At 46.4% G+C, this 13,778-nt stretch overlaps 2 protein-coding genes across 2 annotated transcripts; one reads left to right on the forward strand and one right to left on the reverse strand.

Moving 5' to 3' along the window:
- Positions 1-4,246: 4,246 nt before the first annotated feature.
- LOC8024066 (predicted GPI-anchored protein 58) lies at positions 4,247-5,694 on the forward strand (the record flags this gene model as incomplete). The annotated part of the gene is made up of 3 exons (XM_029995757.3): positions 4,247-4,345; positions 4,590-4,937; positions 5,310-5,694. Coding segments are annotated over 3 exons (762 nt in total), but the record flags the coding sequence as incomplete, so codon positions are not given.
- Positions 5,695-8,157: 2,463 nt separating this feature from the next.
- Positions 8,158-13,581, reverse strand: LOC8030328 (yrdC domain-containing protein, mitochondrial). The gene is made up of 5 exons (XM_029995756.4): positions 13,375-13,581; positions 13,077-13,269; positions 12,343-12,577; positions 11,423-11,559; positions 8,158-8,301 (listed from the first exon to the last, which is right to left on the reverse strand). The coding sequence occupies exons 1-5, from the start codon at positions 13,493-13,495 to the stop codon at positions 8,247-8,249; spliced, it is 741 nt and encodes a 246-aa protein (XP_029851616.2). The 5' UTR covers positions 13,496-13,581; the 3' UTR covers positions 8,158-8,246.
- Between the last annotated feature and the right edge of the window lie 197 nt (positions 13,582-13,778).

A 13,778-nucleotide genomic window follows, 5' to 3' on the forward strand; every position in this document is an offset into this window, starting at 1 on the left:
TTGATGATTTGACATGATGGACGCAAATGAGGATATTGTCATCCGCGTTTTCGAACCGCCAACCTTGCGCCTGTGCACGAATGGCAACTTTAGCGCGCCATCGCGTTTCCCGTTTGGTGCAATTCTTTCTCAAATTTCCTGATTTAGTGGTTTTCCATGACTCCCGGCAACTTTCTAATTTTAACAAAATGTCTATTTTCAATAATTAAAGTAACGATTAGCCCCCTATATAATGTCCCCCTGGTCGTGTGACTTACGTGATTCGTTCCATCAGCTCGTAGCATCGGCTGCGCCTGGAATTTAAGGGGATACTAACCGAAATTTGGATTTCGCAAGATAAGGCCGCAGAGGCGTTGAACCACCAACCCCAAAACATCACTCATACATCCATACCTCAAACGAATGGCCGTACTCTTGGAAAAGAAGGGCGTGGTCCAGCGAGGTCTTTGCTGTCATTGTCCGCCGAGAGAATTTGAGAATGAGGGGAAGCGGTTTCGCTTCTCTCCTCTTCGCTTCCATTCACCAGCTCGACGGGGCATAGCGAGAGGTAGAGGGAATGAAAATCGTGACGTGTCTTGTCACTGGTCGGCTGTGTTTCAATCGCGCACTTCCTTTCCAAAATTACGGCGATCCGTTAGAGATATCGCTGTATGAGTGATGTTTATGGGTGTTGCTGTGTCCCGCCTGCGGCTGTCAGACTTAGGATCGAATAAGGTTCGAATCCCGCTCTACCCGGATCTTACTTTTATTAGTTCTGTACTGTTCTAAGCAATCCCAGCCCATTCTCGGCTGTCATCGAGTGTTCTTGTTCAGAACATTCCAGAACCTGCCGCGTGAATAGACCGACACGCTGTTTCCAAACAAGCCCGCGTTTGCCCACACCAGGTGAAACCGAATTCGCGTGAAGCTTCTGCGCATGCGCAGTGCCGTCAACTGCGCCACCGCAGTTACGTCGCCGACGCAACATGCATGGCACCTTTCTCTTTAAGTTTGTAGGTACAAGTTCGGCTCATTAAACGTTTATCTTGCCTTCTAAATTCATCTGCTCTTTTAACGTGAAGCGTTCTTTGGCTAGTTGTTCCGGATTTCGTGAAGCCAGATTAACAGAAGCCGGATTAAGCCTCCCCGCTAGATTTAGCGGGAAGATTGTCGTCGCGTGACCTCAACACCAATTCAGTTTCCCGCTAAATTTAGCGGGAAAAATAACGCCACGCGACTTCATGTCAACTGACCTCGACACAAGGTCAGTTTTCCCGCTAAACTTAGCGGGAAAATTGACTTCACGCGACCTCAACTTCAATTCAATTTCCCTGTCAGATTTAGAGAGGAAATTGACGTCACGGGACCTTAACACCAATTTGGTTTTCCCGCTAAATTTAGCGGGAAATTTACATTACGTGAAACGGATTGCATATCGGTGCGGCCACCAGGTAGAGCCATCGCTAAACGTTTCTGATGCTAGAATGTTTCACGTAGCCAACGGCAGTGCCGAGGAATTTGCCATACACTTTTAGAGTGCAGCTCTTAAGCGCCCGTTTCTGGGTTCAGCGGCGTCGGCGTCGGCGTAACCGCGCTAGATTTAGCGGGAAAATTGACGTCACGTGATTTCAACACCAATTCAATTCCCCGCTAAATTTAGCGGGGAATTGAATTCTAGTTGAGGTCACGTGATGTCAGTTTGACGCAAATGTGACGTTAATGTGGAAAGCCGAGCCCCCCCCCCCCCCCCCCCCCTCATTCCATAATGACATGCTGTGACCGTTTCGACCCCCTTCCCACAAACCGTGCATGTAATATCCGCCTCTTGAAATTTGACCCTGCACGTCATGATTCCCATAACCCCCCGTTCTAGCCTCAAACAATAACGCACTGCCTCTGGAATTACAGAATATTCCTCCTCCTCTAATATCAGCTTTCATTGCCCTGTACATTTCCAAAGCTGGCTTCCTCTGCATTCTTGTCCCCCCCCCCCCCCCCCCCCCCCCCATGTCTCCCTCCCTCTCCCTTACAATATTCTTCACTGTTCCTGTCCGCCGATCTTCCTTGGTGTTACACTAACACCAGTACCTTGACGCGAGTCGTCGGGTTCGGTTGTTTTCTTTCCATGTTGTGTCTATACGCTGCTCATATATATAGGTACCTTAATATTCTGCCTGCCCGTCTCTCATCTATTTCCCGTAGCTGTTTCTCAAATTCCAGTTTGCTATTTGCCTCCCCTGCCTCGAACAACGACCAACCCAAAGTTCCCTGTGCACCTCCATTTGGGGTTTTCTGGTGGACACCCAGCGCCAACCTGCCTACGCCATGCTGCTCGACCTCCAGCCTTGACTGCACCTCAGGCGTCATGCACAAGACAGCATTTCCAAATGTAAAAACCAAGCACCATAACCCCCTTCCAAAAACCTCTCACTAAATCTTATCTGTTGAAATTCCACAATGCTCGTTTCTTTATTACTGATGCATACCTAGCTGTAGCCTTTAGGTGTCAAACATATTTCGTGTTCTTGGAGGTACTGAGTGCCCTCGTTTAACCACACTCCCAAATACTTGTATTGCTCTACTCTCGGAACTTTATATCCTTGTATACACAATAAGTTGTCCTGCGTGTCGTTGAGAACCATAATTCCCGACTCCTCTGCACTAAATTCCAGACCCAGCTCGTGACTTTCCTGTCCAGATATTGTCATCAGTTCCCGCGTATCTCTACTGTTGTCTGCCATCAAAACGATATCATCGGCATACATTAATTCCGGAATCATAACTATATCTCCTTGTCTGAAGTAGGAAAGATCAAACCCAATACCACTCTTCTTTAGCCTGCGTTCTAATTTACGCAAATATGGCACAAACAGTAGTGGTGACAACGGGCATCCTTGTCCAAGACCCCTGTCAACGGCTATACGTGGTATCTGTACACCTTCCCATGTTATTGTCACCCGATTATCCCTGTAGACGTCTCTTACCAAATTGATCACATCCATTTCCAGCCCTGCTTTTCCTAAAATATTCCACAACTTATTCCGGTCTACGCTGTCATAAGCTCCCTTGATATCTAGGAACGTTAGCCAGATTAAAAGTTAAAGGTGAATACGCCACGTGGAGAGATAAGTGAACTTGAAACGCTTCCCTAAAACAAACACAACCCTGATGAGTTAAAAAAAAAAAAAAAAAAACTAATAAAACGTTTCAGCGGGATAGATATAATAATGTCGGTTACATGACGTCGAACACACAATGATCCAACCTAACATTTTGTGTTATGATTTTGTTTTCTTTGACGTTCTACGCGAGCCTTAAAGGCCCTAACTGGGCCTTTAAAGGGATACTGAACCAAAATTTGGATTTCGCAAAGTAAGGCTGCAGAAGTGTTGAACGGGACGCTATGAACTCCAAAACATCACTCGTACATCGATATCTCAAACGATGGCCGTACTTTTGGAAAAGAAGGGCGCGATCAAGCGAGTTCTTTGACGTAACTGTCCTCCGGGAGAATGTGAGAATGAGGAGAAGCGGCCTCGTATCTCTCCTCCTCGCTTCGGTTCACCAGCTTGACGGGACGTAGCGAGGAGGAGAGAGAACGGGAATCGTGACGTGCCTTGTCGCGTCGGCCTCGTCGGCCGGATTCAATCGCGCACTTCTTTTCCAAAAAATACGGCGATCCGTTAGATATATCGCCGTATGAATGATATTTCTTGGTTTTGCAGCTTCCCGCCTATCCGCCAGGCCTTGTTTTGTGAACTCGAATTTTCGGTTCAGTATCCCTTTAAGGCTCGCGGTGAAATGAATGAAATGAAATGTAGAAATAATTATTTTCTACGTTTAAAACCAGCAGGAATGTATCTCTTTATTTAATGTGGCAGCTTCAAAGATGACAAACAAAAATGTCGCTTCCGCACGCGAGCGTACAATGGTCGGTATACCAATAAGTGTTAGAACGTTCTTCCGCAGTAAAACAAAAAGCATCATCGAAGTGACTATTTTTACAGCTTATCATATAAGCAGCGCATAAATTCCGTGATAAAGTTCATCTGTCACCTGCACGTCAATTCATATTTTTTTAGGAGTGGTTTGCACACTGACACGATTATTGCGCTGTCAAAAGGCACCGTCATTCTGTCCCGATCGTTCGGCCGCGCGCGAACTTGATAAAGACTTGTGCCATCGCCGCCGGGCACGATAGCGCGCGGGAGCCATAGCCAATGCGGGCCGCACACTAGATCGACGTTCAGAGCCTACATAAACGGCTAGCCGATACCGGGCAGCCTCAGACGATTCCCGGAACGCAGCCGCGCTTGCCACACGGACGGTCTCTATTGCGACGCAGCCCTGCCCCGCCACTAACAAGGTAGGTATCGTTTTCTGAACTCGCGTAGGCGGGTCTGTTCAGAGTTTGGGCATCGCTATGTTATATATTCTCCCAAACTGGTGTTAACGCTTCTTGCCTCTGTCTCGAGTAAACACGGACGCGCTTATTTGCCCGTTCCTCGTCCGCTTAACGCCGAAGTCATGTACTGCTAATGCATCGCGCTGACAGTCTGCAGACGTTGGGACAGCGGCGTAACGTGACCACGTCTCCATGTCTTCTGCAGAAAGCGATGGAGACCCCCGCTGTAGCAGGTGCCGAAGAAGTCGTCAAGGCGCTGCCAGTTCCAGAAGAAGTCCTGGAGGTCCCGCGTCCCGCAGAGCCGGCGGTCGAGCCCGAACCTTCCGATGCCGCCGCTGTCGTCGAAGCGGAGTCCTCGGCACCTGCTCCCGCGCAGCCCGTAGTACCTTCGGAACCAGCCGTTGCCGATGCTAAGTCGTCGGAACCTGCTCCCGTGGACCCCAAGCCTTCCGAGCCCGCCGTCGCGGATGCCGCCGTGGCTGCTCCGGCAGAGAAATCCGAATCGACCGTTCCGGCGGAGGAACTCTCTTCCGAGCCCACGCCGTCACAGCAGGTTTGTTTCTTCGCTGCTTCCGCAGTGTGCTGAGGTTCTCTGCTGAGGCTGCTGTGCAGATGTGTGTGCGTTTTAGGCAGCGGGTGGTTTATCAACCCCAATGGGCTTCTGGTGTCTCGGCTGTACCACTGCTCGCCTGGGGTCTTATTGTCGCGCATTGCGGTACAATACTCCTTGATGGTCAAACAGCCGAGGTTTGGGGGTACCACCCAGCATCTCTCGGTTACGCAGCGCGCGGTTTCTTTACGTGCTGCGTTGCGGGAGCCCACAGGCCCTTGGTCGTGTTTAGTGTTGTCTGGTTCTTTCCAGTTTGGCTCGTTACACCTGACTAGCCCCTAACCTCTGCGATCTTGTTATCTGTTCCTTTTGTAGGACGACAAGACAGAGTCCCAGCAAGACCTCCCAGGAGCTTCCCAGCCTTCGGCCGAGGCACCCCTTTCTACTCCTGCCACTGCAGAGGCTGTTTCCTCCGCCGCTGAATCTCCGAACGTCCCGTCCGACGCTGTGAAGGTCGTCGCTCAGCAGCTCAAGGATATGGCCATCAAAGAGGACCCTCAGCAGAGTGCCTCGGAGGAGGCCTCCGCCGGTCACGACGAGACTGGCACCTCTGCTCCTCCCGGCACTGCGCCCGAACCTGCAGAACCCTCCGAGAAGTCTGCCAAGAAACGTCGTTGCGTGATCAACTAGCCCACGTTGTAATTCGACCACAGTATTTATACTTTTATAGTTCGCCAGAATAAACCGTTTACACTGTGTAGTTCTCGTGTTGCTTTTCGTGTCTTAATTTTCAGAGGATCGTCGGATGACGTGGGATACCGGATCAAATAAGACTACAACGCCGGTAGCGCAGCAAATGCAGTGCGAGGCACGCGCTACTACAGCCCACGCTTTGGTGGCGCCCCCTCTTGCGTAAGGCGGCAGCTGTGGGCTCTCGCTGAGCTCACCACCCCTCCTCTGGTTCACTGTAACCCTGCTTGCAATTGTGTTTGAAAAAAATAATAATGAAAGTGCCAGGTTTGTGGTGAGCACGCGCGTCCTCTGCCCAAACACCTCGAACCGGCGATTTCCTCAAAAAAAAGTAGGTACTGGGCGTAGCTTTCTTTATCGTTCGTAGTCTCCTGTGCCGATAAGCTGCATTGTGTCGAGAATCCGAGCGTCAGCAATCTTGGGGTTCGATGAACACGAAGGGGCCTCAACACGACGCCCGACGCAAAGATAAGTGACTCCTTCCTGCAGACAAAAACAATCCGTTCACGCATAGGACTTCGGAAGCTCGTTCACGCGATTTGCGATTCGGTGCATCGCTTTTTCGATCGAAGAATTTCGCGGGGAATATCTTCATTTCCACGGAGGTCGCTTTAATTTATAACGAGCGGGGCCGACGCTATAGATACGCACTTTCGCTGTTGAGATATGGGAGGATACGGGAACACGTACCCTCGCCCACCTTAAGGGCTAGCTCTCCTCCGCCTTGGAGACGCTACAGAAAGGTGTCCGAGAGTATCCACAGCCAGTTAAATACTCGTCTCTAAAAAAAGAAAAAAAAAAGTGCTTCTTAATTGAATTTTTATTTACCTCAGAACCGAGGTTATAAAAGTTGCTTCCTATGGGTGTATTTGGCAAGAATCCAGGTGCTTATGAGATTATATCTCTAAGTTACGTATTAAATGGTTGTTGCGACTAAAGCTGATTATAAAGGTAGTTGTTAGTCTAGTTGGTTATGACTGTTTTGAACCATGGTTAAACGCGCTTTTAAACATGGCCCATAAAGCTGATTACAGTGCTCTACGTTTTCCGCGCAGAAAGGAGCGCCACCCCCCCGTCCTCATTCTGTAAAACCAAATTCATTATCAAGATAGCCAAACGGATGGCCCGCTCGTCATCTCCCAAAAACCACAGGATTGCATATTCGGCTCCCCTGTTTGTGTTTGTCCTTCGTCACCCTTCTCCAGAGATTATTAATGCGAAAGCATTAACTGGTCTCATGGAGCGAGCTGACGTCATCAGTCCGAAGCGCGAAAACGGCAGATAGTTTCCTTCGGTTCCATTGGCTGGCACGCGTCGACGGGGCTCCCAATGGCCGCTGCGCTCGTCAGTTTCCACGACCGCTCACCCCATGGCGCTGCGTGTCCATCAGCGCGGACACGCAGCGCCAGTGACAGTGAAGGGAGAGTGGATTTCAAGACTAGAGATTACCAACCAAAGATTAAGTGAATGGTGGCAGAAATCGAGAGAAAACTAGGCATTTTCTTATTCACTAATGGCAAGGGGGTTTCATAGCCTCACTTTCTTTGCACTGCGGAGTGAATATAGATTTCACATTTAAATATTCTAAGCTTAAATGGTAAAACAAAATGGCTAGGTGGCGTAAGCTACCGCCCTATTCAAAGTGCTCAGCCGTATTCATCCATCCATCCATCCATCCATCCAGCGGAACGTCCAAGGTCACCAGGGGAGCACACGCGCCGACCAGCGGCGAAAAATACCCAGCAGACGAAAAAAGAAGCGAACGAGCGGCTTGCATGCTTTCGCATTCACAAGGAATGCTTAGGTGTACCTCGATCTTTTTTCGTCATCCTTGTCCAGCTCGCTTACATATTTGCATTTAAGTGCGTTATCATCAGATTCTTTCTGTTTTCTTTTGTTTTTTTTAGCGGTTTTGGTAGATGTTTATTTCAGTAAACTTTGGGGGTACCGTTCTTCTGTTGTAATGCGTTAACTGGCATTTTTCTCGTATCAGCCGATTAGTGATATCTGGTCCAGGCAAGAACAGTCGGCGTGAAGTCTAGAAAACCTCAGCACTTCTAATTTGTTAGTGTTAAACTTAATATATATCGTATCACGCCCCTCACACAGGGTAAGACTAAAGCCAAGGGACAGCGAAAAAGATCGATAGTCAATCATCGGCGAATAAGCTAAGGAAAAATGTAACAGACCTAGCAGACTAGTTTTGTGTTAAATGGCGGCTGACGGTGTTTGCAGACATTGTCACTTCATCCGGCAGATTAAGGAATAGCAAAACAAAACAAAGTGAAGGTGAAGCAGTCTCGTGTCTTTTGCCCTTTTTAATCTTTTACGAGCTGGATAATTTTCCAGGTACAAAGCGTCCGCTAAAATAACGTGTGCTTAGCACTGACTCTTTTTTTTTTTTCTTTTGTCCACGTGCCATCGCTCTTCCAGCAATGAAAAGTAGCTTTTCACAAATCACAAAAATTCACTCAATTGCGCTTTTATTTTGTGTAATGAATACAGGCTATTTACAGGCATGATACCAATACAACGGCATTTTGAACTGGAACAATGCGATCATTATACTTCCAGGAGTTGAAACCTTTCCAACAGCTCCTTTGTTTCTCGGAAGGCGCTGCAAATAAGATAAATACTGCCATGTAATAACCGCGAGAAGGTGAGAGTATTCGTAAATAAATAAATTACCAGGTAAACAAAAGTGCAACACCCGGGCAGCTCGTTTTCACGTAACATGAAAACTAGTCGAAAACCTCCAGCCATAGGACCGGCAACGTCTAATGTGAATAGCCGCCGTGGAAAAAATAAGTGCCTGAACGGCACCGCCTCGCCATGGAACAAGTGTGTCGAAGTCCGCTCGCATTTCTGGCAAACGAAGTCAGATGCGCACAGTGTTGGCGGTAACGCGCCTTACAAGTAACGGCGTTACCGCTAACGCGTTACTTTTTTCCGGTAACGTTGTAACGTATTCCTTACATATTCAAAACTGTAACGGGTCAACGTATTTACGTTACTTCGAGTAACGTACTTTTTTTTCGCACGTCACACATTCTTCCCAAGACGTTTTTTTTTTTTTTTTTTTTCTTTCGTTTCTCTAGGCGCCAAGTTATACACATTTTTTGCGTTTTCTTTACCATTCTTTTTTTTTTTTTCTTTTTAGTATATAGGTGGAACCGTAAAAAAGATAAGGTAATATGTCCAGTTTCTAAACATTGTGTTCCTTGAAATATGTCGCTTGTACATACCTGTAACATCAAAAAGTAAACCGTGTTAATTAAAAATTTAAAAAAAAGTAACGCAAAAGTAACGTGGGTCGATTTTTAACGGTAAAGGGTTCCTTTTATTTTGAGGTTACGTAGGTCGGTAACGCGTTCCTCTTGTTTGCAAGTAACGAGTAACGTATTTCGTTACTTTTTTTTCCGGTAACGCCTTTACACTGGATGTGCATCATGACTGGGGCTCAAGGAACCGTCCTTATTGGCGCACACATTTTCAAGGCCGCGCGACGCGAGACCGTGCCTGCACGGCAGCCATAAACCGATAGTGCCCCTGCCGGGAGATGCGCAAAGCTTGAGTGCAATTTCGCTTCCCTTTATGGCCTTGTCTTCCACCGTGACTGTAGCTAACTTCGTTCAAACACGGTGCAGGCACACTGGGCTTTGAGCAGACACAAGAGCCTGTTTCGGGAGCTGCTATGAGGTTGAAGTAGGGTGCCTACATGTTTCCGCCGCTCCGCGGAAACATGTGGGCACCCTAGGTTGAAGCATTGTCATAATAGAAGCACAGTTACGATGTGGATTATTCTTGTTTGTAATGTCGATTACTAACAATTCTACGGTTACAAAAAGGGTAGTGGAGCAATCTAAAACAATAGCTGATCATTGACTTTTGGCCCCATAAATTAACTAAAAGAAGAATTCGGGCAGAACCAACTATGTTGCTGTCTAATTAAGCGATTAGCTGCATACATACACGAAAGAGCCACGGCAGGTCGCATGTTAATTTTCTCGCTAAATTTAGCGGGTACGTAGGTCACGTGAAATTAAAACAGGTGACGTTATGTTCTTTTAAACTGAATTGGTGTTGAAATTATGGGACGCCAATTTTCCCGCTAAATCGATCGGATAAATTAATTGTGTATAAGTCCCGTGACATCATGTGACGTCATTTGCCCCGCTAAATTTAGCGGAGAAACCGAATCGGTGTGGAGGTGACGTGCCATCAAGTCATGTGACGTCAAACTGAATTGGTGTTGAAACCATGTGCTGCCAGTTTCTTGCTAAATTTAGCCGGGAAACTGAATTAGTGTATAAATCACGTGACGTCAAGTCATGTGACGTCATTTTCCCAGCTAAATTTAGCGGAGAAAATAAACGACCAGAAATAAAAGCGACCGCATAGCTGGTGCCGAAACGTGCGCCTCCACGTCACGTGCACGTCTTTTTTTTTTTTTGCCATAAAGATACGTTTTTCAGCAGCACCCGGTAGCTTTCACTGACACGAATCAAATGAGCCATTGTGCCCCAAAAAAAAAAAAATATACATTGGGTTCTAAGACGCGTTTGCAAACGATTGGCAGTGGTCAAAAAAAAAAAATATCTTTCCAAAAAAAAAAAAAAAAAGCAGCATGCATACAACGGGTCACGGGTGTCTACAGATGTGAAGCGCTGTCCACACAAACACACGCGACGCATCTGGTTGGCGTGCACGCCGAAGGATATGACATTTTTTAGCAGCACCTGGCTGTTTCAAAAAACATTTTCAGGAAAAAGCGCAAATTTTACCTTAAAATCTAGGACGCTGAACAACGTCTGGAAACATCGAGATGCGGCTGAAAAACGTCACACCTAGCCATCAGATTTGCCGGATCCGCGAACTGTGCGCGTTTGCCCGAGACAAAGTGAAGTTTCACTGTAGAAGAGCTTGTAGTTGGGCTAGTTGGTGAACGTTGGAAATCATGGTGTAAGGGATAAGGCGCAAAAAACAACGGACACATGAGAGAAATCAGACATACAGGCGCCACTCACAACTATATTTGAAAAGTGCAGAAAGAAAGGAATATATATGTCGTCATCTTCATCACGTTCACGCACGCGCTTGGCCACGTGATCTTCGCTTCATCTCCCATCAAATAATCTAATCTCGGCATTATAGAGTGCAATAGATGTGTCACTTACGCATTGTGTACCCTTTTTCTGATAAAATACGCTTCCAATAACTCGCGCACTATTTTCGTCCACGCGTCCATCACGTCCACAGACGCAACTCCCGCGCGTGGACGTGATGAGGACGACGACTTATGCATTCCTTCCTTTTTGCACTTCTGAAATATAGTTGTCAGTGGCGCCTGTATGTCTGATTTCTCTCTTGTGTCCCTTGTATTTTGCGCCTTACGCCATGATTTCCAGTGAAGCTTCAATTGACGAGTTTGATTAGATGGCCATGTCCGGTTCTGCTGGTACACGTTTCAGTTTTGGAGATTCCCATTCGTCTTCGCGTGGTCTAGTTGGTCAAAAAGTGTTCTTTTCAAAACTCCGTAAAATATTGGCCATTATTATTGACACTCCTAGGAAGCCACAAATAGGGCTCTTACCCAGGCTAATACATTTTACAACAATGGTATTTTTAAAGGCAGGCTTTAGGTTCTCGGAGGTGGGAAGGATTACATGCTTGTGCACCCTGAACTCTGCCCAACAATGAAGGTCTGTAAAAGTATAGCGCCAAACTTTGACACCCACCAGCCTCTCCTAATGATCTCGAAGTGCCCTGGAATGGAAAAGTTGATGACGGTAGACCCTTCACGATTAAGACCATTGTAGCCGAGATTTCCACCATCAAACACTGCATCCAGGTGAGGCCACAAGGCTTGGAACTCCTGAAAAAAGAAATTCAGAAAGCTTGTTTCTTTTTTGGGGTAGGTTTATGACCACACCTAACAGTCTCTGTTGTTCAGAAAAAACTGCTACATGAAAGTACCTCAATATAACTTGCCAAGGGCAAAGCTGTGATATGAAAGTAATAAAAGAACACGGGCAAGAAGGCTTAATGACCACATGGTTTAAAACTGAGACATTTTTCTCTTCCTTCAGTTACAGGATTTCGAGCTAATGATATACTCTCACTGCGCACTTTAAACAATAAATGTGATGTCGAATTATGGCAAAACATTTTTTATGGTAGTATTGGACTAAGGCAATTGAAAATAGAAACGAATGTAACATGACAGCGTTCTGACTCATACAGAATGGTTCAAAGTTGTTTCAACCACTGGAATAATTGAATGCTATACTCCGCGACAACTTTTCTTGGCAATGCAGTGGAAGGTACAGGCCCGCGTCCCCTCTCCCATTTTGAGTGTACACAGGTTTTCCCTATCGGGGAGGAGGAGAGCCTGCGTACACTCAAAATGGGAGAGGGGACGCGGGCCTGTACCTTCCACTGCATTGCCAAGAAAAGTTGTCGCGGAGTATAGATGAAGCACCAAACTAAAGGAGAAAGAGATTGTCTTAATATAAAAAAACTATGACACCTATTCAATATCATACTTTACTGATTTGCTGTTCGCAATTATGCATCCTAGATAGATCAAATTCAACAGAGGAGCAATTCTGTTAGACCTGTTAGACATATGCACAGTGATATCCCAGAGTAGACGCACCTGTATAGAGAGCGTGCTCATCTCTGAGCTGACATTGGCACTCGTGAGGGCCAGAGGCTCCCCGCAACACCTCGTAACCTGTCGGATGAAGTCGCTGTTTGGAACTCTGACCCCGACAAGGGGAGTCAGAGGATTTAGCTTGGGGTTGAGTTCCCGTGTTCTTTGAAAAACAGCCGTAACCGCCCCAGGGAAGAGGTGACGCAGCAGCTTCTCTGGGATGGAAACTTGGGCCCATCTGAAATTTGTTTCCAAGTGAAGTGTTTTTTAAACATATTAATAAAAGAGCTTCTGAACCTGCACGTTTCATCCGAGACGTGGCAAAACGAAACCAACGTGCTATGAAACCTTTGTCAATGCATTCTCCCAATACAAAAACATTGCTTACATGTGCCCAGACCGTCGAACTAGGCAGCACCTTGATTATTCTACCAAATCATAATCAGTGTTGACATTTTCTGCTTCCCTTTCATCAATGATATTTAGGGGTATTAGTGAGAAAATTGGGCCGGAAACTACGTTCACGACGATATTAACACGCCTTCTAAAATCCAAAGCTGCTGTGGAAACCTCACTACAAAACGTTGCTTCAAGATGATATCATGTATACTTGTACAGTGATGAGTAACGCACCCAAGTTTTGTTTGCATAAGGCGTAACTTTCTATGGACAATTTCGTGCTTGCGGGTTCTAATGACATCGGAAACCTCTAAATACTATTTGCAACATGCGGTCACCGTGATATCTCATCGGCGTTGTGAACGCAGATGGCGATTGGCTTTCCGGCATCCCGTCTCTTGAGCCTGTACAGTTTTTCCACGGATTCGGAATTCTGCGCCAGAGCAGCTACTCCGTATATTGTGTCGGTAGGAAGAGCGACAATCCCTCCATTTCTCAGGATGTCAGCCGCAGCCTGAGCTTCCGATGATTCTAGAATATAGAAAAGCCAGCGGTCAGTAACTTGTCATCTTGCTTTAAATCAAGATTCCGTCCCTCCATTCATTGGCGCGAACACTACGACCGATGAACACATACCGGTTCGGTAAACGGCCGAATCCACCGGAATTATCCTTGTCATGCTACGGGGTGCTTTGTGAACTCGACTTTCCGGAATGTGTGAGTAGAGCCGCCGAAGACACGTTTTCAGAGTGCGCATAGTTTCAAACGTTCCTCGGAACTCTTGTTGGTGGTTGCAGACACATGCGAAACATTCGTCTCATGGGCGCTGCCATTTTTAAATCTGAGTTGCGTGCAAAGGGAGATACATAACGTGCAAAATGAAGTAAAAGTGGTAATATATTATTAAAAATTAATTCATATATTATTTAATTAAATTTTATTTTATATACAATTAATTGTTTATAAAATAAATTTGTTTTGTAGTTTTTTTTTATAAAAAAGGGGAAACGAAACCTTTATTTGATCTTTATTTTGTTTTC

Source organism: Ixodes scapularis, unplaced genomic scaffold, assembly GCF_016920785.2.
Source record: "Ixodes scapularis isolate PalLabHiFi unplaced genomic scaffold, ASM1692078v2 PGA_scaffold2__306_contigs__length_199485367, whole genome shotgun sequence".
Classification (NCBI taxonomy): domain Eukaryota; kingdom Metazoa; phylum Arthropoda; class Arachnida; order Ixodida; family Ixodidae; genus Ixodes; species Ixodes scapularis.